Here is a 23,791-nt window from a genome sequence, read left to right on the forward strand (position 1 = left end):
AAGGTGAACATACCTCAGCCTTTTCACCTGGCTGTCCGGATGGAATGACCAGTGGTACTGGACAGGCAGGGGACTGCAGTTGGTCATCTCCAGAGAATGTACTGAGTTGACTCATAGTGTTACTGTATTTTGTATTAATCTGCACCCAAAACTGAGTCTTTGAGATCCTGCACTTAGGGACTTTGTGTCTGGGGGTATGATTGCAGGCATTTTCAAAAGCTGACTCGGAAGCTTCTGGATGATCCCAGCAATCTGGTAAAAATTGTCTGCCTGCTCCAGGACAGGAAACCAGGGGAGCAGGGCCTCTCCAGTTCGTAGCAGTATTGGTTGTGCCCTGGTAGCCATTTTGCAATTAGAAACTGTTTTGAAGTCAACTTTGCAAACACTGCTGGCAGCCAAAAACCAAACAAGGTCCTGGGCAGAGCAGGGCAGCAGCAGAGCCCACGAACAGCATGAGGAAGTGGCGGCAGCGGTGCTGCAGTCCCCACACAAACCAGCAAGTTCCCATCTGCTCTGGAACTGCTCCGTGGGCTCCTGCCTTCCTGCTGGGGGTTGTCACCCTCCTGTCTCTTTGCTCTTGGGGCCCCTGCTTGCCTGGGAGGCACCATTTCAGAAGGGAAGGGTGTGATGCCATCTTCCCTTGGTGCCTCAGGCACACGGAGGGAACATCTCCTCCGGACACCATTTCGGGAACCTTTTGTTCTGGGGGAGCCTGTGAGAGCTTTACTTGATCAAGTCAGGACATAAATGTATTAGAACTAAAGACAGGAAATGTGGTGAATAGTTTCAGGCAGTTAAAGAGTTAAAATTGTTAATTGCCTCATTTAAATTACGGTTCTTGCTTGTTGTCTGTCTTGTGTGGCTCTGGTTTCATCTCCGATCACTAACTAATGTATTTCCTTCCCCAGTTAAGTGTAAAATCCCTAATTTACCCTCAAACCCAGTTTATAGTGTTCCCTTATCCCAGTTACTTCCTATTTCTGCCCTTTCTCCTACCTCATTTCCGGCCCTGCTGCTGCCTGTCCATCAAAATAGCAACGCCTGGTATGTAAATTCGTCACGACTCCCAAGCACCATCTCTGCTGAAAGTTCCTGCGTGGAGCAGAACCCCCAAGAACAGTGAGCTAAAACCACAATCAAACCTCTAGACTATACTGATCAACGAGCCATGTCATCAGTCATTGCGAACCATCTCTGTCTCCACAGCCATCTATTCACAGTTACTTCAAGAGCAACCAACGATCGTAACCCCCTAAACCAACGAGCCACTCTGCGAGTTCTGGACATGCCTGTGATGTTGGAACTCCCATTCCTGCCCTCGGACAGGACTGCACAGGATCCTCCTTTCCGCGTTGCACAGACAGCAGCAGCAGGCGTTGGGTCTCCCTACAACCCCAATTAATAAAAAGAGCTGGTGTTTAATAAAGGCCTTGGTCCGCGCTTCTTCACTTCAGTTTGGGTGCTTGTCCGGGATAGGCCACGCCCAGAAGAGGACGTCGGAGGGGAAGGCGCCGCCCCGAAGAGGCCCTCTGGGTCAGCTGGCCACCCCGGACCTGGAGCAGCACGGGATTGGGACAACGCGGAAAGAGCTGGTAAGAAGACCGGCGGCGGGCACGGGAGGTGAGCGAGTGTGGTGTGAATGAGACGGGGGCTGGCAGTCCAGACCCGCGAAGCGAGTGTGGACCCCTGAGTACCGCAGTTCCGAACTCCCACGAGGGGGCTGGCCGGGAAAAGGGGGAAGTGAGTGAGGCCTACCAAGGCCTGAAGGTTGAAAGAGGCGCCTCCTGGGGCAGTAGCCCCTCCCCTAGATCCCTGGGTGCGTGGAGTGCTAGGGTTGCTAGTGCGTGAGGCACGCGGTAGTGGTTAGATTGGGGCAAGTGACGTGAACCCTGGTAGGCCTAACTTTAAGGGGGGGGTGTAGGAAGGGACAGCTGGCGCCCCGCTAGGACCGAGCCCCCAGGGACGAGGGCTTAGGAAGGGTTATCTGGGCCCCATTGGGACCTAACCCAACTCCCTCCAATAGCTGGGAAGAGTAGAGGGAGGGCGTGACCAGGGCCCCGCTAGAGACCGGCTCTGTTGCAGTTCTTGTCAGGAGTGTGGGGAGGGGTGGAGGCCAACCCCGTTAGGGACCCAACTCCTGTGTGGTTAGAGTGGGTGTGACAGTCCGACTGTTTTGAAAGGACTGGCAGCCCGACTGTTTTGAAAGGGCTGCGGAGTGAGTGTAGTGGGGAGTGACAGCCCAACTCTTTTGAAAGGGCTGCGAAGTGAGTGTAGTGGGAAGTGGCAGTCCAACTGTTTTGAAAGGGCTGTGGAGTAAGTGTGAAAATGGCAGTCCAACTGTTTTGAAAGGGCTGCGGAGTGAGTGAGGTAGCTGTCGAGTGAACCCTGTTGGAGACCGGTTCTTTCCTTTACCAGTTTTATTGCCCCTCAGTAATTTTCCTTTTGAGTAGGGGCACCTTATAACTTTCCGTAAAAAGGAATTTATATTATGATTTAGAAAGGGCCAAATTATTTTTTTGTTGTTAAAAGTTGTGTGTTGTGTTGCCTGTCATTAAATTTCTGTCTGGGTAGAGGCACCTTAGAATTTCTTTCAGGCCTAATCGGAACCACAGCCATGGGGGCTTGCATGAGCAAAGGTAGTGGTAGCGCTAAAGAAGAAAAAGAAAAGGGAAAGAACATTCCCCCTGACGTCCCCTGGCAATAATGGTAAATTGATGGGACACCCGGGAGGCCACAAAGAATCTAGATAAAATTAAAATGATCCACTATTGTATAAAAGTGTGTCCTGAGTTAAATCTACCGGGACAATGGCTTTGGTATGGAACCCAAGACCCATGGATGTGTTCCCTATTCAATCAGTATTTAAGAACTTGGGAAAGTTCTAATATTGAGCAGCTTCAGTACGCAGCCTGTTGGGAAACTAATACTGTAAACAAACAACCTGTAAGAATATGTAAAGTACAAGAGCAAAAAAGAGAAGAGCAGGAAAGGGAAAAAGTTAAAAACTGGGATCCCCTTGATAACCTACCTCCTCCCCCTCCCCCTGTTCCTCTTAATCCTCTACCAAGCTCCTTACTTCCACCGTCACCGAGCTCCTTGCCCCCGCCATTAACATTTCCCCATTCATCTTCACTTGAACTCTCAATTCCCCTTCATCCCAAATCTTCTGAGACTTGTCCTTCTCTACCACCCCCACCTAACACCCCAGTTTCGAGTCAAAACACCATCCCCACGCCTTCACCCTCGACCTTACCTTTGCCACTACCTCCTCCACCTTCCCTAACCCCTACTGGTAGTTTGGTCCTTGCACCTTCACCAATAGCAGTCCCCTCACCCCCTTCCAGTTGGGAGTTAAACCTGTCCCCAACGGATATTAATGTATCCTGCAATAGCCAAGAAAAATCTGCCCACATGCCAGGTAGCAAACTAACGGAAGGGCCCTACTGTAATACACGGTCTAAAACAAGGGCAGAAAAACTATTCCCACTTAGGGAAGTCCCAATGGGTGGGATAGCTGGTGGAGTAGGGTTCGTGAATGCCCGGTTAACGGCATCTGAATTCTGGGGGTTCAAAATGGAGATAGGAAGCTTAGTAGAGGATCCGGTGGGCATTTCAAATCAAGTGGACCATTTCCTAAGACCCAATATCTATACCTGGGAAGAAATGAACTCCATTATTAACATACTATTTAGTTCAGAGAATGCCCAAAAAGTAACCCTGAAAGGAAAAATTAAAGTGCATACCCCACATGACATTAAAACAATTCTAAACCAAGGAGCCCAGCAGTGGTTAACAGAGGCCAGAATATTAAAATACGAAATCATATTAATGACTACAGATAACTTAACTTTAGTCACCTCCCAGAGCCTAAATCCAGCCCAGTTTCTTTCTGGAGAACCTTTACAGGAACTGGAGCACAATTGTCTAGAACTTCTAAATTTCCAGACCAAAGTAAGAGAGGATCTTGAAAGTACACCACTGCCCTACAGAAAAACATTATTCATTGATGGGTCATCAAATGTAATACATGGGAAGAGAGCATCTGGGTATGCTGTAATTGAAGGAGCAAAGGGCAAAAACCTAGAGGTTTTAGAAAAAGGGAAGCTGCCCTCTAATTGGTCAGCCTAATGCTGTGAAATTTATGCCTTAAAGAGAGGATTAGACCTGCTGGAAAGGGAACAGGGAACTATCTATACAGACTCAAAATACGCGTTTGGGGTAGTCCATACCTTTGGAAAAATCTGGGAAGAGCGTGGCTATCTAAATTCAAAGGGAAAAGACCTAATACACAAAGATTTAATAAAGTTGGTATTGGAATCTTTACTTAAACCTGCAGAAATTGCAGGAGTTCATATAAGGGGCCACCAAAAAGGAGATACTTTTGAGGAAAGAGGCAATCGTTTTGCTGACCAAATAGCTAAGGAGGCCACCTTGAGTTCAGAGAGGCCTGTGAAGATCCTAAAGTTAAATGATGTACCCCAGGAACCGGAAAGAGAGGAGCCTGTTTTCAGTGAAAAGGAGTTAAAAGTAATAAAAGAACTAAAATTACACCAAGGGAACCAGGGGGAGTGGGTAATGTCAGATGGGCGCAAGTTTCTAAATAAGGCACTAGCACGGAAATTGTTGTCAGAAATACATGAACTAACCCACTGGGGTGTTCAAGGATTATGCGATCATTTTCTGAAAGAAAATTTTTGTGTCGGAATATACGACCTAGTGGAGGCAATAACAAAGGGATGTCTAATCTGTCAAAAGGTCAACCAGAAAGTAATGCGTAAGGCAGAACCTGGAGGAAGAAAATTAGCCCTAAGGCCATTTCAAAGCATTCAAATAGATTTTACTGAAATGCCCCCAGTCCAAAAGTATAGACACTTATTAGTTATGGTAGACCATCTCACCCATTGGGTAGAAGCCTTCCCCACAGTAAAGGAAACATCAGAAGTGGTCGTAAAAATAATTCTGGAACAAATGATCCCTAGGTATGGATTGGTTAACGATATTGATTCTGATAGAGGCCCACACTTTACCTCCCGAATACTACACCAAATTATCGAAGCCCTGGGGATTAAATGGAGACTGCATACTCCGTGGCACCACCAAAGCTCCGGAAGAGTGGAAAGAATGAATAAAACCCTAAAAAATGTGTTAACAAAATTAATTGAGGAAACACAAATGAATTGGCTCAAGTGTTTGCCCCTTGCCTTATTATATATTAGAACAAGGCCGCATGCTGACATAGGGGTCTCCCCCTATGAAATTATGTTTGGGCTCCCCTTCTTAATTACCCCCTTCAGTTCAGCCAACTACTTAGAGGGAGAAGCTGCAACCCGAGAGTACTTAAGAGTTATTGGAAAAACTATAGAGTCTCTTAAAAAGAGAGCCTATCTACCTCAAACCTCCCCGCTTGACGCAAATGCCCACCAAATTAGCCCAGGGGATTGGGTTCTTGTTAAATCCTGGACTCACACTCCTTTATCTCCTAGATATGAAGGCCCCTTCCAAGTCCTACTCACTACACACACTGCCGTGCGGACACAAGAAAGAGGTTGGACCCACATTTCCAGAATAAAAGGACCTGTTCCACCTCCCACTGGCGAATCAAATCCCGTGATATCTCACCCAGAAACACCTGAATGGACTGTGGCTAAGAGCCCTACGGGTCTCCGACTTGCTTTTAAAAGGAAAGCAAAAGACAGTTAAAACAGTTCAAACAGTTACTGCTGTTACTAAAAGGTTCAGAGGCAACTTTGTATAAGATTAAATCCCTGCTAGTTTAGCTACTTGTTGTTGTAATCATAAAGTTAAAAGGTAACATTGTAAAATGACAAGTTTTGTACCAGTTTAGCACAATTCATGTTGCAAGCTCATACATTCTTCTCCAAGTTTAAATAGCACCTAGTCTTCTACCACCAGATTAAACCCCCAGTTACAATATAGGGCCGGTTCTCCTGCAGAGCCTCCCCCAGAAGCCATTAATTAAATAGCCTGGGAAAGAGAAATGGAGAGACTCTGGGAAGCGGTTGCTTTACCCAAAGGAATCTCCACCCCCAGGAGGCAAGACCGGGTGAGACCCAGAGGGGTTCATACTGGACTCCTGGGAGGAATTTTGATGGCCTGGCTTGCAAGCAATCTAGCGAGGAGCGAAGAAATGCAGTGCACTAAGTGCTACCACCTACTTTATGATGGAGAAACTTTGGGGTCTCTAATCAGAGTCCATACTAACATAAATCCCAGTTGTTTTAACAACTCCCAAATAACCACCTGTTGGGAGAGTGGAAAGACTTATTGGATTGCTAAAAACACTGTGACTTATTGCCAGCGCTTACTTGGGGAGTGCCCTGCAGGAGAAGCCTGGTTTTGTTATGAACATAAAGGAAACCAAAGAGAACCAATAGATTTAATTAAGGAAAAAACAATTGGTAGTAGCTACTAAAAAAGAAAATGAATTAGAAATGTCCTTGGGAAAAAAAATTGTTCATAGATTTGGTCGAAAGAATTAGTAAAGAGCTAAATATAACGAATTGTTGGGTATGCGGAAACACACAAATGTCAGAAATTTGGCCTTGGGAAGGAATTAGCTTGAAGCCCTTAGAAATCTTAAAATGGAAACAAATGAAGCAAGCACCCCAAATTCAGGAACAAAGGCAAAAGAAGGAACAATGGAATTTAAAATATAAGATAATTGGAGAAGAATGCATAAAAAGAACAGGAAACCCATACAAAACATTTGTAGGAACCATGGCATGCAAAAGATACCTAACTACAAAAAAATTCAATCATAAGGTGGATCCCAAAAGAGCCAAACAAATATTGGTCTGTGAGCAAAAAGGAAAAAGGATGCATTTATCACAAAGAGTATAATTTGTATGAATGCGCTGAAAAGCAAATAAATCCTTTCTGGGAAATAAAAGAATTATCCAAATATTGGGAATGCCCAACAGAAACAAATGAAACATTTTGGGAAGCACCTAAACATTTATTTTGGATATGTGGAAATACTGCGTATACCAATCTTCCTGGAGATTGGTTTGGGAGCTGCACAATAGGAATCATTAAGCCAGACTTTTTCCTACTCCACAGAGACTCAGGTGCTAAATTAGGAGTTCCTTTATATGATGACTTGAAGAGAAACAACCGAGAAAAAAGAAGTGTAATTAATATAAGTGGCACCCAAAAGTGAAAAGGGGAAGTTTGGACACCTGAGCGTATTATTGAAGTTTATGGACCAGCTACCTGGGCACAGGATGGGTCCTGGGGATATCATACCCCAATTTATATGCTAAACCGAATTATACAACTCCAGGCAGTGCTAGAAGTAATATCAAATCAAACTGCCTTGGCCCTAGATTATGTCACCGACTAGCTGACCCAAACCAGAGCAGTAGTTTACCAAATCCAACTTGCAGTGGACTACCTGCTAGCGAATGAAGGTGGAATATGTGGAAAATTCAATACATTGGAGTGTTGACTGGAAATAGACGATAAAAGTGAAGTAATCAGTAACATCTCTAAAGAAATAGGTAAAGTGGCCTATGTGGGCGCTCAAAAATGGACCCCCTTGGTAAGCTCAAGCTGGTGGGATGATTTTTGGTCATTTAAGACCAAGTGATGGAAAAAGGCAGCCTTTCTGATTGTAAGTGCAGTTATAAGCTTTTTGTTTTTCCCATGTTTGTTCCCCTGTTTAATCAAAATTATAAATTCAACAATACAAGCTAGCATTTCAAAGATAGCCAATCAAACGAAAGCTAAAATTATGATAATGGAAAGCCAAGAATCAGAACATGAGTCTGCAAAACAAATTTTTGATCAATACCAAAAACTAAGGAAATTCTATTCCCAAGAAACTCAAGTTTCAAATTGATGCGGGCTAAGCCCGATCAAAAGAAAAAAGGGGGGAATTGTGAATAGTTTCGGGCAGTTAAAGAGTTAAAATTGTTAATTGCCTCATTTAAATTACGGTTCTTGCTTGTTGTCTGTCTTGTGTGGCTCTGGTTTCATCTCCGATCACTAACTAATGTATTTCCTTCCCCAGTTAAGTGTAAAATCCCTAATTTACCCTCAAACCCAGTTTATAGTGTTCCCTTATCCCAGTTACTTCCTATTTCTGCCCTTTCTCCTACCTCATTTCCGGCCCTGCTGCTGCCTGTCCATCAAAATAGCAACGCCTGGTATGTAAATTCGTCACGACTCCCAAGCACCATCTCTGCTGAAAGTTCCTGCGTGGAGCAGAACCCCCAAGAACAGTGAGCTAAAACCACAATCAAACCTCTAGACTATACTGATCAACGAGCCATGTCATCAGTCATTGCGAACCATCTCTGTCTCCACAGCCATCTATTCACAGTTACTTCAAGAGCAACCAACGATCGTAACCCCCTAAACCAACGAGCCACTCTGCGAGTTCTGGACATGCCTGTGATGTTGGAACTCCCATTCCTGCCCTCGGACAGGACTGCACAGGATCCTCCTTTCCACGTTGGACAGACAGCAGCAGCAGGCGTTGGGTCTCCCTACAACCCCAATTAATAAAAAGAGCTGGTGTTTAATAAAGGCCTTGGTCCGCGCTTATTCACTTCAGGAAATACCTCTGCAGTGTAGGAGATGGAGAGACTGTGGAATTTGATATAGTACAGGCAAAAAAGGCCCCCAAGCAGCCAATGTAACAGGACCTGGTGAAGTTCCAGTGGGAGGTAGCAAACATGCGTCAAACTGCAAGTACTATCCATGTCCTAGAGATTCCCCACAGAACTACCAAGGAGATGGAGCCCAAAGCCAACAGCCATCAAGCCTCAAGCCTCAGCGGCAGCCTAAAAGCAAGGACAGTGCAAAACCCCAACCAGCTGTGCTGCAACCAGAAGCTCCCAAATAGATAAGCCACACTCCTTTGGGTGCCCCCCCCCAATCCCTATTGCCTCCCTATCTCCCTCCCACTTTCCCCTTTTCTCATCCACTAGATAATTCAAACTCTTTTTGGGATTTTCCCGGATCCTATTACCCCTTTTTTTAGTGTTCCCCCAAATTCCTACCTCCCTTTCCCCTCCATGATCTTCCTCCCACAGCCATGTTTCTCCCTACCTTTGTAACACAGCTACCAATCCCTTTTCCCAGAGCTCCTTCTTAATACAAGAGGGGGAATTAAACGAGGGGGGAAAGAAAGTGCCCTAAAGTAACAACCTTTTACTGCAGAATTAATGATCTCTATTTGGAGTTCCAAGATCCACACTACCCACCTCTATCTTGTACAAACTCAATCACAGCTGACCCCACTGCTAACAGCCAGCAGAGTTCCAGGGCTTCCTGAGGAATCCCCTTCCTGAATCAGTTTCCTGATAAGCTATGCCAAGAAAACCTCTCCTCCCTCCTACCAGCTCTACAACGCTTCAGAAAATCTGGACACTGGGGACTCAGGGGATCCCTTGCATTTTGAAAATTGTCTTATGGGTGCTTTTGATTGTTTGTGTCATTTTGTGTTCATTCAGTTGCCTGAAACATTTAATTTTAGAATCCTTGAGAGAAGTCTTCTTAACTAATAAAGAAGGGGAGAGTTGTGGAGACCCTGAGAGGCATTCCCTTCTTATGGAGACACAAGAGGCTTCTCTAAATCCTGTTCTGTTTTGCCAATGTGCTCCTGTTTTGTTCCCTCAGTCTTTCAGTCACTCCCACCCTATTTCCCCATTGTCCCCTGATAATTGGGCTCTGATGCTCTCCCCGCTCTGACCACCCATACACTTGAACTTGGACCCTCACCAGGAGGCTTTTGCCAGGGCTTTGACCCTGGACTATCCGTGTGTGTGGCTGAAATAAACATTTGTGTGGAATCTATACAAAGGCCCTTCCTGCCTCTTTACCTTCAACCATATTAACAGCTATCCAGGCTACAACAGTAGAACAATGCTGTCCAAGTTTAGGACAAATTTGGGGACAAAGACCTCCAAAGGGCCCCCCCCCCCCCTTACAACTCCTTCCTTCACCAGGCTCGGAAAGAATTTTCTTCAGGGGAAAGTGGAATAAACTTACTTATTAACAAAAAATACAAGAGAAACACTTCCCAGCACAGACCCAGATGACAAAAAAATGTCACCGAGAGAGAGGCGAACTCAGCTGATCTTCGCTGGGAAGGGCAGCAGAGCTTCTTTGGCAGACTTCCAGAGGTGGTCTCTGAAGTTCAGATTCGTCTCCTCTGGAGCCAGAGCAAATCTTGGGGATGAGGAGAAGGGAGAGAGGGAGAGGGGCAGCTGGGAGCAAGCAAAAGCACCAGGGGCCAGCAAAAGCAGCAGGGGGCAACAGCAGCAGCAGCAGCAGCAGCAGCAGCAGCAGGGCCAGCAGAAAACACCAGCCTAGATAAAGCAGCCCAGGGGAGGCGGCCGGCAGCTCCATGGCAGGGGCTGGGAGAGGAGCTAGTCACAACATCGACCCAGAACAAATGCAAAAATTGCTTTCAAAAATAAAAAACAAGAAAACAATGATGGTAAAAGCAAGGATATAGCCACTAACTAATATACTCAAATCATCTGGATGAATAGTCAGTGTATGGTGACATACACTGACTATTCACTTGGCTTGAAGTTTGGGGGGGAGGAAGCAAATGCAGGATGTAATCCTTATCCTGCTGCTTAAAAACTAACTTTCTTAAACACTACCATCTCCACTGCTCAAATTAGTAAAAAAAGATTTTATGGCTCATGCTGTGCAGTCCATAATGCCTGATGGATTCCCTGTTTCTTACTTTATGTTTTAAGGAAATTCATCTCTTTCCACAGGTCTTCTAATGCCACCTCTGTTGCCTCAATGCTAGAATCACAACACTCAGAATATTTCTTAATATCCTCAGCCATGTAAGTTTCCAGAACCTAAGTGTCTGCCAGCACTTGGAAGATGACTTCAAGTAGCATCCTAGATCTACTGTTAGTAGATCTCTAAAAGGAAATTTTGTGGAATATCCTTGTGTCTGTCAAGTAACTGCAATGCTTTATAAAAGCAGTTGCTTTATGCACCAGTTATTCAGACAGTACTTCTAGTGACTGTCCAGGAGGTTCTAAGTTTCTTCTGAAGTGCACCGGCACTTGGACGTGCTTCCCCCTCTGTGAAGTCTTTTTACGAAGACAAACCACTTCTGCTGAAGACACAAACAATCTGTGCTATTGCTCAGCAGCATGAAGGAGTATGCAGTATTTAACAAAGAAGGTATTTAACAAACCTAAGTTCTTTAAAATATATAAATATATAAAAAGTTCTTTAAAATATATAAGCCTACACATTACAGATAAACCTGGAAAGAATATTAAAATCTCGAGTTTACTGCAAGCAGGAAACTTGCAACAATTATGGTTCTAGTGTGTTTTTATTACAATTCTGGGAATACAACTGAAAATCAATCTTGCATTTCATTCGAAGATAGAGGTTGATAAATGTTGCACTTTTTTTTTCTTTTAGCACATCTCTATTCTGAAAGAGAATTCCAAAGAGAAATACAGGAGCACTAATTCCTGCTGATTAGGTGATAAACCGTTACACCAGGAAATTACTTCTGCAACCTGTGTGTCCCTAAGAAGAACGAGAAGCTACATGTTAGTGGCCAGTGATGCCACTTGTACGCTGCGCTGAACACACGCTGCGGACACCCGGGCTTTGCCCGTTCGGCAGAGCTGCCGGAGCTGGGTGCGAGGCTCTGGCCACAGCGAGCGCTGCCGCCGGGCCCGGAGCCGATTGATCCCGCTCCGCCCGGGGATGGGGGCACCAAGGCTGGAACGGGCGGGGATGGAGCGGGGACCGAGGCGGGATCGAGGGGAGAACGACGCAGGACTGAGAGGGAACGAGGCGGGATCGAGAGAGAGGACTGAGGGGGAACGAGGCAAGAACGAAGGGGGACTGAGGCAGGACCGAACGGGGAACGACTTAGGACTGAGGGGGAACGAGGCGGGATCGAGAGAGAGGACTAAGGGGGAACGAGGCGAGAACTAAGAGCGAACGGAGCGCGGCTGAGGGGAAAGGAGGCAGGATCCTGAGGGGGGAACGAGGCGGGAACAAAAAGGGACTGAGCGGGGATCTAGACATGAACGAAGGGGGACTGAGGCGAGACTGAGGGGGGAACAAGGCAGAACCGAAGGGGGAACCGGGCGGGGCTGAGGGGAAACGAGGCAGGATCGAGAGGGGAACGAGGCGGGAACGAATGGGGGAACAAGGCAGAAACGAAGGGGAGACTGAGGCAGGATTGAGGGGGAACGAGGCAGAATCGAGGCAGAACCAAAGACGGGAACGAGGTGGAATCGGGGGGGGGGGGGGCTGAGGCGGGATCGAGAGGGGAACGAGGCAGAACCGAAGGGGAGAACAGGGCGGGATGGAGGGGAGAACGAGGCGGGACTGAGGGGAACGAGGCGACAACGATGGGGGACTGAGGCGGGAACGAAGGGGAGACTGAAACTGGACGGAGGACAGAAGGGGCAGCGAGGCGGGACCGAGAGGGGACCGAAGGGGCAGCGCGGCCCGCCCAGCTCCGCCGTCACCCGTCGGGTGCCGCGGTTGCCTGGTTACCGCAAACGCGGCCCCGCGTCGGCGGCGGCCCTGCGGCCTCAGTTCCCGCCGAACGCGCTACGGGCGCGCCGTTCGCAGTCCCAGCGTGTGCGAGCGGCTACACCGCGTCAATCGCCAGTGATTTGTTCTCAGAGCATTGGTCTCTGCGAGCGAGTCATGAATTTCATTTGAAGGTAAAGATTGAATAAAGTTGTACTTTTTGGTTTTGTCGCATCTGTGCTCTGAAAGAATGCCAAAGGGAAATACAGGATGTGGTAATGCCAGTCTTCGGGTGCAGCAGTTCAGTGGCACGTGCAGCTGAGTGGATGAGCAATATATTGTCTACTGATTGGGCTTTTTTTCACTGAAGAAATGCAATATTTCCTAAATACACTAGTCTACTAATTTTTTCCCTATAGTGATTAATTAAACTGCTTAAAGGTGAATGAGTTATGTTCAAGTTACAGTGGGTTGTTAAGATCTGGTTACTAAAATTATTAGGGACATGCCTCTGAATTAAGGTGCATATGCCAAAGTCAGAAATCTGGATTTTATGTAACAGTAAATGTGAGGAAAAGAGAGAGAGAAATAAATAAAAAAAGTGGAGGGGGGAAAGGAGGGTTGAGAAGGTTGGGGGGAGAAAGAGTGACAGCGATGATTAACTAGAAAATATTGCCGTACCTCCCGGGGGTGAGGCAAGTTTGACTCTGTCTCTTGCTGCTTTTGAATAATATAAAATTTTTAGCACCAATACGTCCTTCCATGAATTGGGTTCTGGATTTTCAGATCTGTTGTGCTCCTTTGCATTCCATGCAGTCATCTGGTGCAAGGCCTCAGGCATGTGTCTGGGGGCACTTTGATGGGTTATGACACCCACTCAGCTGCCCCTCACGGGAATGTCCCCTGGATGTGGCCTTCTGGGAGTGGGGAGTTTTCGAGTTTGTGTGAGGGAGGACGGGTGTCCACTGCCTCTTACCAGAGGTTACACCACATCCCCAAAATTTCCTCCTCCCTCTGTTGATGGGAGGTTTGTGTACAAACCTGGCCTCAGCAGACAAGTCTGGTTACTTCCCCTCCTTGAACACAGACAGAGCTGAGAGAGCTGCTGGGTTTGGCTTTCTCATGGATGCATTTTTCTCCCTCAGCCTTGTTTACTTCTTCCCAGACCTGAGATAGTAGGACAATAGTGTCACTGTTATCTTGTCTCAAGTTCCCCTAGGTGGCCTAACTCACAGTCCAAAGTTCCAGTAAGGAGGCATTTTCAGGGAGGGGGGGCTTTGGTGGTCACAACTTCTATATACAGTTTTGTCACATAAAGCAAAAAAAGTCTTTGACAACAATATTTAAGCCATTAGCCATTAGCCTAAAGAAGAGGAGGTCCATTCTAGCTATTTTAAAGTAATGTTTAAGCTATAGTTTTGTCTGTTCTAACTATTATAAATGTTCAGGTTTTTAGTTCCAGGTTTCAGTATGATCCATCTTTAAATTGCACAATATAGCCATATAGTTCAAATAAAGTCCAACTAGAGGCCTAACAATACTAACTACTTACGCCAAACAAGCACTTAGCTACTTTCAAATAATATAAAATGTTTTGCACCAGTATATCCCTGGAGTCTGCCATGAATTGAGTTCTAGATTTTCAGAGTTCTACTGTTGCTCCTTCCAGTTTTGTTGAGGAATTGGCGCTCATCAATGACATCCTCCATCCAAAATGGCTTCGGCATCCCCGAAAAAGACATCTCCGAAAAAGACATTGACACCTCGTCTTTTGTCCAGGGAAACACTGAAGTCTGTGACTGTAAGTACCCACTGGGGCTGTGTCGAGGCTGGAAACTCCCCTCGTGTACCTCCTCTCCCTGGCCTGCCTATGGTCCAGCAGCACTGTGAAGCTGCAGAGCCCCTCCCCACCCCTTTGTGCCGTGCTCCTGTGGGTGGGGGCTGTCCTGGTGCAGCAGGGACACTGTGTGTTGCTGCAGGGACAGTGCAGCATCTTGCCTGGCTGTGCCACCGGGCCAAGTTCAACCAAGCTCAGCCAAAGTAAAGCTGAAGCCCTGAGCATGTGCTTCTTTCCCTTTCCCTTTCCCTTTCCCTTTCCCTTTCCCTTTCCCTTTCCCTTTCCCTTTCCCTTTCCCTTTCCCTTTCCCTTTCCCTTTCCCTTTCCCTTTCCCTTTCCCTTTCCCTTTCCCTTTCCCTTTCCCTTTCCCTTTCCCTTTCCCTTTCCCGTCACAGTAATTCCTTCTGTCAGGCTGGACACTCACCTGTGCTGCTCTGACCACTCTGCCCTTGGGCATTAGAGGGAGGGGGAGAAGCTCAAACTCTGCCCAAAGCCCTGGGAGACACAGCTGGTCCCAGCTAGAAGAGGTTCCAAAGCAGCTGCTCTCTCTCATCTCCTGTGTGGGGCACAGATGCAGCCCTGCAGGCAGCAGTGGAGCCAGGGCCACAAAGGTCCCTGCCTGTCTGGAGCTCACTTGACTGAAGATGCCCCACTGCTGAGGCTCTGTCAAGGAGATCCCTTTGGTTTCTCTTGTGGAGGGGTCTGTGAGGCAAGAAGAACACAAATGCTAATTAACACAGAGAATTAAAACTTGGACACGTTCTGTGCACCTCACTCTTGGTCCAACTTTGCTTTCTTGCATCTCTTGGACTCACTCAGCAGTGCTGTCTCTTTGCTGTGAGTTTTGAGTGTTGTGCAGGGATGGAGTTAAGGGAGTTCTGAGAGGTGCTCCCCACTCTCTGAAAAGGTCACTGCCTCAATGCAAGGACACTAAAGAGGAAACAAATGCCCAAAGAGCAGAAATGCCCAAACATGTCCCATCAAATCCAGGAGAAGGTAATGGGACAGAGCCATGTGCTTGGAGTATGTGCATTGCACTCTGGATTATTCATTGACTGATGCTAAGTATTTCAGCAGGTAACTTCCAGGCCTTCCAGAAACCATCCTAGATGATGTGATCACAAATTATTTATCAGTACCACTTGTTCAAGTAAAGCCTTTCTGAACAAGTGCATCTCTGAGGCTGTTTGTTTCTTTTTGCCTTTCAGCTTTTTCCTTGTAAGATGCTAAGGGAGAAGTTTCACAATGGGAAGAAGGCCAGCGCTGGGACGAGTTCTCTGCCCAGAATTGGCCCATTTCCACACACGAGTGAGACTGGTCAAAAGGTAGCCTTTTCCTGTTCTTTCCTGTTTGATGCAAAGTTTGAAGAGGGTGTGTACTTCTGACAGGCTTGCCTCCAGCAAAGTACCTCAGTGTCCAGGTCCTACTGTCATTTCAGACTGCTGGTAGTGGTGGACTTGGAATCCTGGTCTGTGCTAAGCCAACACAAATAACCTGTGCTGGAGTAGTTGGGGTTTGCTGGAGTGCAGCTGCCACTGCTAAAACAATAGGGGGAAGGCTGAGGACACAAAGGCACAAAATTGCCATTTGCCATTCTCCTGCTGAAACAGCCACCTCTTGCTTTGGTGTGGTCACCATCAAATGCTTGGGGTCATAGGATTCCCTCTACAATGGCAGCATTGGCCTTTGAAGGCCAAGGACCTGCAGTAATTCCTTCAGATTTAACAAAACTAATTGCATTAATGTTTTGGGTTGGAACACTGTGTTGGGACCCTGATGGGGTGTTAGATTTTGCAGGCTGCCAGATGTACAGGAGACTTGCCCTGGGCAGAGGGGAATGGATGTGCTTTATCTGGATCAGTGCCTACTTAGTGATGTGTTTAAAGGTTTTCTTGCAGGACTGGCTCAGTATAAATCACTGTTTAAGTGGGTAGGTGACTGAGGTGGGCTGTTGAGCAGGAAATTGGCAGCAAGAGATATGTAACACACTGGTTAAGGATTGCCCTGAAGAGGGACCTTAGGAGCACCTCGGAGAGGGGCACAACTAAGGGACAAGTATGCTGCAGCCACTGCCTTAAGCAGATTGTGTCTCCTGTGAAGTCACACAGGAGACCTGCTTGTGTCTGGGGTGACAGCAGTGTGGCTGGAGAAGACAACAAAGCAGGGGAGAGTTTTGTCAAAGCAGTGTGTCTGATCCAGAAGCATTTGCTGCTGTTGTTTCCTACAGATGTGCCCCTACAGTGATATAAAATAAGACAGCAATAATAGATTACAAGAAAGCACTCACTCATTCATGGAAAAAGGAGATACCTACTCTTACCATAGAAGAACTGAACCTTATCTTCATTCAGCATTCACCTCATTTGTCTTCTCCCCAACTTCTGTGTTACTTTATTTTTGCCTTTACCTCTGTTAGAAACGCACTAATGTTTAAATACAGGTAAAGGGGACAAAATCATTAAAGCAAAAGAAAATTTATTAGCAATGATGCAGCTGAGCCAGGTGTGTCTCCCTCCCCCCCGAGACAAAGAAACACACCCTCCAAGAAAATGGCAATCTTTCTATACCCCTCACACCCAGCCAGAGCAGTCCCTGTCCCCTTTCCCATTGGATGGGTACTGGGGAACTCACATTCTCTCCCATCCACCATCTTTTCTGTCCCCTCCCCTCTCATCCTACTTCCTTTTGGTCAGGTCTTCAACTCTGTCCCTCTCCCAGCTCAACAACATGCAAAAAACCAGACCAGAACAAATCCAAACCACAAACAACACACAGGACCAACAACTTTCACTCTTTCACTTAACAATCTTCTGGCTTCAGCAAAATATCACCTCATCTCTCACACCTCCTCTGGTATTGTTCTCTTCTTACTGATGTCTGACTTCTAGATGAAAAAATATACTTGCAGTTGTGTGGGCCTTGGTGTCTCAGAGTAAAGGACATCCCAAAGTTGTTTTTGAGGGATCTGGTGTAAATTCGTGAGTTTTACTTAACTCCCATGAGTGCTCAGTCAGTGCCCCAGAGCTCTGTGACCACGTGGGCACAGAGCTGTGCTTAAGGTAAGTGCTGCCAGGCATTCTGGAGAGGAAATGTGGAGAAATGTGTGCCAAAAGAGCAGCTTGGCTTGAGACTCCTCTCTGTGTGGCCCAGCAGCTCATGATCAGCTCAGAGCAGAGGTGGGTGAGTTACTGTTTCCCCTGTGTGGCCTGGGTACATGTGCTCAGAGTGTGTACTTCACTGGGGATCAGTGTAAGATACTCCTTCATGAACCTTCCTCCCAGCAGCTGAACCTCTCCCTGTTTTCTCTTGCCTCTCCAGTTGTCACCAGTTCCCCAGAAAAAGAGCTTGTTCCAGGTTTCCCCACCAGAGATCGTATTTCAGAACTTCGACGTTAATGAGGTCTCTGAAATGCAACTGTTTTTAGTAAATAAGGACAAGGTAAGTGCTAGGATGTGGAGCTTTAAGGCTGTGCTGACAGAGGAGGGTGGTGTAATTCCCACAGTGTACAGCAAAGCAATTTATCTGCTGCAGGACATCCAGAAGAAAATGTCTCAGCACCTTTGTTCTGCAAGATGGTAGAAATCTTCCTGTGCTGGGAATTCTCCCCTGATTTTGGCCATGCATTGATGGCATCTATCCCAAATTACTTTCCTTCTCTTGAAAGCTCTGGATTGATAGAAATGTTGGGCTGTACAGTTCTTACCTGCTATCATACTTTGCCTTGGGTGTATACTACATCCTACGTCTTCTTGGCCAATCTTGGGTTCCTAGTAGGAATCTCTGCCTCTTTCAGCCTGTTTGGCTCTCTTTGTGCAGCTCACAGTCAAAGCTCAGAGGCTGAGTCTTCTCCACTTTATGCTGGAATCACTTATCATTAATGGCAGGAAAAGTGTTGTGGAACAGCTCTTGAACGAGATTGATGTAGCAGAAGCAGCAGGAGGTCTTTAGGTGTCACTTCAGGCTCTTGCTAAGCTTCATCTAGCACTGCTCAGATTTTCCAAAAGCAACATGGTGCTCTGCTTTCCCTTTGGAGAACCATAACATATCCCAAGCCACATGCTCCTGGAAGTTTTCACCTTCACTTGAAAGAAATTGTGATTGCTTTGCTGTTTCCCAAGAGAGTTGAGAGTGGAAAGTTGAAAAATGTCAGCAGTTGTGTTCCACTGTAAGGAGGAAAACTGAGACCATTTGAGTTTCAGTCAGGGAAACAAATGAGGCCTGTGACAAGAGTGGGATGGTGGGAAGAGACAGAAGGGTCTCAAAATCATCTGGTTTAGACTTTTTTGAGAGCATTTTGGTGCTCAGGGTTGATATCTATGTACCAGAAAATGGATGTTTGCTGTGTCTGTGTATTCCAGAGGGCAGAACATGTCAGGGATGCCCAGCAGCCCAGCTTGCCTGCACAGGCAGCAAGAACCCTCAGAGAGCCAAGATTGGCTTTTAAAACTGGAACTACACTGTGAGCCAGTGCTGGTCATGTTTCTCCAGGCAGAAAATGCCTTTGAAGCCCATAGTTGATAGGCACAGCCTGTCTGTGTTTCTGTCACCTTTGGCAAGCTGATTGCTCTCATCGTTTTATGATTCTTCTTGCTGCTTTACTGCCCATTTAAATTCTCTTTGCCATCTCCTTGTTTTAGAGATTGTCTTTCTGTGTTCTTTCTTTTGCTTTTCAGGTTTGCTTTTATTCCCAGTAAGGTTTGGTCTCCTCTCTTGCTGGTCTGCCTAAATGACTGTATCCCCAGAACTGCCCTACCCAAACCTGATCTGCTAGAAGGGAATTTCTTCCTTCCCCCAGGATAAGGTGCTGTTTTGCTTTCAGGTAGCACCTTTCCCCTTCTAGAACACAACTGCATGGCTGTGTACAGGCAGAAGGCAGCAGGTTGTTTGGTCTTGTTTAATATGCAGATGGCTTGGTTCAGGTGCTCTGTCTCCATCCTGCTGGTGCTGACCTGCTCGGCCCTTCCTTCCATCAGGCATTGCCCTACTGCCCCTGGCCAAAATGCTGGACCCAGACAGAAGGGATTCAAGTTCACCCTTGTGAATTATGTGCCTGTACCACCACAGCTGAAAGTGCTTTGGAAAGGGGTCAAGGAAGGATGTCACCAGGGCATGGACAGGTCTCCTCTTGTCCTGTTTCCACAAGTGGCAAAATCATTGTTTCATGTCTTTGCTGCAGTTTCCTCGGCTGGTGAAGATCTCCATGGAGAGATCACCTTATTTCGAGCTGCTGTGCCCCAATGGTGCACACCACATCATGCCACCGGGCGTGTCCTCCCCTGTGCGCATCCGCTTCACTCCCAAGAAAAACAAGGTGAGACTGGAGGAGCCACAACAGAATTATCCCCAAAGCCACTGTTTTCCCAGCACTCTGGGCACGGCCCATTCCACGCTGTGAGCTTGGCTCCAGGCTGTGGGCAGGCAGCCTGCAGCCAGTCACACCTTGGCTCGTGCTGTCAGGCACTGCAGCCAGGCCTGACAGGCTCTGCCTGCCCTCCTTGCACATTGCTGAGCATTCCCAAGGGAAGATACACAGAGAACAGTATGAAAATGACAGAGGGGTATTGATAGATGTTCAGCCATCTCTAGGTACAGTGGAAGGGGTTTAATTTTATGGAAAATACTAGAGGAACAAAGAGTCCAGAGAGCTTTCCTCCTTCCTGACTGGCAGCAGCTTCCCTGCCTCACTCTGGGCTGGAGCAAAGATGGTGCTTTTTCACACCCTCTGTTCTCCAGCCTTGCACCTGTGCTGTCCCAGAGCACAATTGACCATGATACAGCTGCAAGGCCAGGGCAGAGGATGTACTTTGCCCATGAGCCCAGCCTGGCCCAGGCACACTGAGTTCTAGGGGCCCTTAGCAGGAGGCTGGTGAGCTGCAGGGGACTTGGACACCTGCTTCAAAGAGCTCGTGTAGGGCAGTGCAACCTGCAGGCAGACCTGTGAGCCCAGAGCCTGGGGCAGTGACACTGCTGTGGCCCTGTCTTCGTGTCTGTCACTGCGGTTGCTCTGTTCACTGGTACCCATTCTGTGCCAAATGAGCTTCTGTGTGAAAGTTTGAATACCAGTGCTGAGACCCTGGCAAGTCTGATTTCAGTGCTGTCATCTGGAGGCTTCTTCATGCAGAAGGGTTTTGGACATGGCACAGAAAGGAGGAGGGGAACAGAGAGAGGCTCTTTCCAATAGCATCCTGCTGTCTCTTAGTACTGTTCTTCTCCTGACTTGGTTGGGGAGGCAAAGTTAGAGGGGAGTTCTAAGCCAAGTGATGTTTCTACACCAGGCCAGACGTGCAGGAGCTCTTTGGGTGCAGCTGTTTTCTCATCTTCCTTTTGTTGTTTAGAGTCAGTTTAACACTTTGTCCTATTCTCAGACAGCAGGATATAGAAACCTAAAGAGGAATGTCCCGTATTCTCTAGCTCCATGTTCCTTAGAAGTGAGTTAGGAATTATTTAACATCATTAAAATTTAGAGTAAAAATTGTGGTGGCCTAGGGCAGTTCTCTGTATGACTCAAGTGACACAAGAGACAGGTTAATGCCACTGAGACAGATTTTGCAAAGTGCCTGGCACTGGTGCCTTTAAAATGTGACATATTAGTAGAACCTAGTGTTCATTTTGGGGTGGAATAGGTAAATTAATGCCCTTGAAGGGTTACAGGAAATGTTTTTTTTCTGCCATGGGGATGGCACTGAATGCCCTGTGCTGAGCTAGTTTGTTTTCCTGCAGAATTATTCCCACCAGCTCGTCTGCCTCACTCCGAGGGAACAGGTGGTTGTGCCAATTCGGGCTATTGCAGCCCGAGCCATCCTGGAGTTCCCTGAGCAGCTGGACTTCTCAAAGTGCCCGGTCAAGTACAGCACCCAGAAAATTGCGCTGCTGCGCAATGTCGGCAACCGGGAAGCTCATTTCCAGCTGAGAACCCAGAGGTGAGGCAGCTCATCTGTCCTCGTGCAAAACTCCTTTGGGTGACAACAGAACTGCTAAAGAGCAACAAAAGAAGCAGAGCATGGGAGCTGCTGCCCCGCAGCCCTGGCTGGAAATGGGCAGGACATGTGGGCTTTGCTGCTGCTTCTCATGGTTTATGCAGGATGCAGCCTTTGAGCTTTCTCTGTCCAGATTTCCTGGAGGCAGCTGGAACATGTTGGTAGCTGGCTTGCACCCTCCTGGGCACAAGCAGCTTCTGAAATGGTTACTCACCACTGTCACCCAAACAGACCCATTCTCTGAGAAGCCACAGGTACTTGGCTTTCCAGTGATCCCTGCATCAGATGCCCAACATGAGCTGTGTTTTGGGCAGCTGGTGCAGTTCCTGTTACTTAAAGCTGATCTGATTTCCCTTGTCAGCTGAGGGCATCAGTCACCTCTTCTGTTCTATGAGAAACCTTTGAAAGCCAGTTTAAAATTTCAAATAGGTGATTTAAATATGAATAAAGTCTTGCCTCCTTTCTTTGAGATTTCTTTTTAAATACTTTGAAGTTCCTGTATTTCTGCTGGGTCTTCATTTTGGTTTGTGTAAAATGTTTGCTGAAAGATCATGAATTCTTCACTGGGAACTTTCATAATGGGTGAACTCCTCTAATGCCTATCAATACACCACATGCCCATAGGTGTATGCACAGGTGTATAGGAAATATGAGACACTGAGTGAATATGTGAAAAGCAATTGGACTGATTTAGAAGATAGAAGTATAGAATGACTTCTGCTGGAGGGACCTCTGGAAATCATCTGAGTAGACACTGCTCAAAGCAAGACCAGTGTCTGGGGACTGCCAGGTTCCATTGGGAGATCTGGACCTGTCTTTAGATGCCATACAAGAAAACAAACATACAAATGGACCTAGTTAAAAAGCAGAAGAAAACAATCTATTAAAATCCCCTCCGTACCTTATCTTTTCTGCCTGTCAGATGCAGTAGTGATTCACTGGAAGGGTAGATCTAACAGGATGAGAACTATCTTAAGGAGCAGCTCACAATTAACAGATAAAGGACCAAAATGTAGCCTGCCAGCTCCATCTCTTGGTAGTGGTTTTCATTTGGTTATTATAGTGTCAGGGACGTCTCCTTCACAGCTCTTCTATCTATGGGCTCAGGGAATAGCTTAGTGATGTTGGCTGAAATTCAGAGGAGTTAAGTTTAACTGTAGAGCTTGCGTCCTTGGTTCTTGGAGAGCCAGGTCTATGTGAGAGATAACTGCTACAGCAGTACCAGAGGACGCTGGAGGGTACAGGCCAGGGTGGGATGTAGGAGATGCAGGGGCTGATTTGCTCTCAGTTTTTCAGTCCTGACGACTGAGTCCTGACTTGGCTGGATCCTCTTCTCCAGATAAGTTGAAAATAAGAAAATAGGTTCCTTCTCAGGCAATCCCTGAAGTCACCCCCAGGATTGCTTTTCCCAGCCTGCCATCTGAGGGCAGGAGTATGTAACATGGAGCAGAAGTGGAAAGGGAATGGGATAGGATGGGATGGGATGGGATGGGATGGGATGGGATGGGATGGGATGGGATGGGATGGGATGGGAAGGGAGGTAGTGCAGAAGTGTGGCAAGGGATTCCCTTAACTGGCAGCTTCTCTGTTCTGGTGAAACTTCTGGCAATAGAATAAGAAAAAAATCCTGTGCCTTGCCCCCCCCAAGCTCCAGCAGAGACCTGCAGCAGTCCTGCCATCACCCTGGGGCAGATGTGGAAGCACGTCATTTGCACACTTTCAGAGTTTTGATTGCTCCTTTGCTTAGAGCAGCTTTCATTGAAATGCTGATAAAATTTGCCCTTTTTAGGCTAAATCAGGATGCTATCAAGCTAAAATAAACCAAAGAACCACACTGTAAATTCAACACTAATTATTTCTTGGTCTTCAAGGAAAAGTTCCTTTTCCCTGTCTGATTCCTAGGCTGTAATCTCACAGGACACGTAGTGCCCTAACATTAGCATCTCGAGATGAGGTTTATAGGCAGCAGGAAAAGGGAAGTTCCTGAGGCAGTCAGTGTCAAGTTGTGTATGCTCTTAACCCTCTCTGTGCTCTTCACAAACCATTCTCTGATGGGATTGCTGGCAGTTGGACACTTGAGTCTCCTTGCAGAGGGCTGGATGCAGAGTATGGGGGAGATGAGGTAATTTTATCCCACAGGACCTTCTGAGAGCTGGATCTCCTCAGAAGTGGGTCAGTAGCTGTTTCTGATCCTGTCTGTTCTGTCTGTCTTCTCTTGACTGTGATCTGTTTGCTCCCTGCTTGCCCAAGTGAGCTGAAGTGACCTGCACTGCAGAAGGAGTATTATCCCCAGATGTCCCCCTGAGTCCTGATCCCTGTCTTTGTGTTGCAGTCCTTTCTCCGTGGTTCCAGCCAGGGGAACTCTGGGCATTGGTGACACCATGGAGGTGACAGTGAGATTTCACCCACTGACAACTGGTGACCATTCTGGGTTCCTGGCAGTGTGCTGCAACACAGGTGAGTGCTG

The 23,791-nt window shown here is 47.0% G+C and overlaps 1 protein-coding gene across 1 annotated transcript in view; it reads left to right on the top strand.

Moving 5' to 3' along the window:
- Positions 1 to 12,492: 12,492 nt before the first annotated feature.
- The window catches only part of LOC306807062 (hydrocephalus-inducing protein-like), a gene marked incomplete at its 3' end in the record, with an annotated part of 43,561 nt that continues 32,262 nt past the window's right edge, over positions 12,493 to 23,791 (top strand). The window contains exons 1-7 of the mRNA XM_079316315.1: positions 12,493 to 12,704; positions 14,180 to 14,311; positions 15,556 to 15,672; positions 17,666 to 17,785; positions 19,524 to 19,658; positions 21,068 to 21,267; positions 23,657 to 23,781. Coding sequence (XP_079172441.1) covers positions 14,225 to 14,311; positions 15,556 to 15,672; positions 17,666 to 17,785; positions 19,524 to 19,658; positions 21,068 to 21,267; positions 23,657 to 23,781 — 784 coding nt within the window. The 5' untranslated portion in view covers positions 12,493 to 12,704; positions 14,180 to 14,224. The remainder of the gene's footprint in view (positions 12,705 to 14,179; positions 14,312 to 15,555; positions 15,673 to 17,665; positions 17,786 to 19,523; positions 19,659 to 21,067; positions 21,268 to 23,656; positions 23,782 to 23,791) is intronic.

This window comes from Erithacus rubecula (genome assembly GCF_903797595.1).
Source record: "Erithacus rubecula genome assembly, chromosome: 12".
Classification (NCBI taxonomy): Eukaryota; Metazoa; Chordata; class Aves; order Passeriformes; family Muscicapidae; genus Erithacus; species Erithacus rubecula.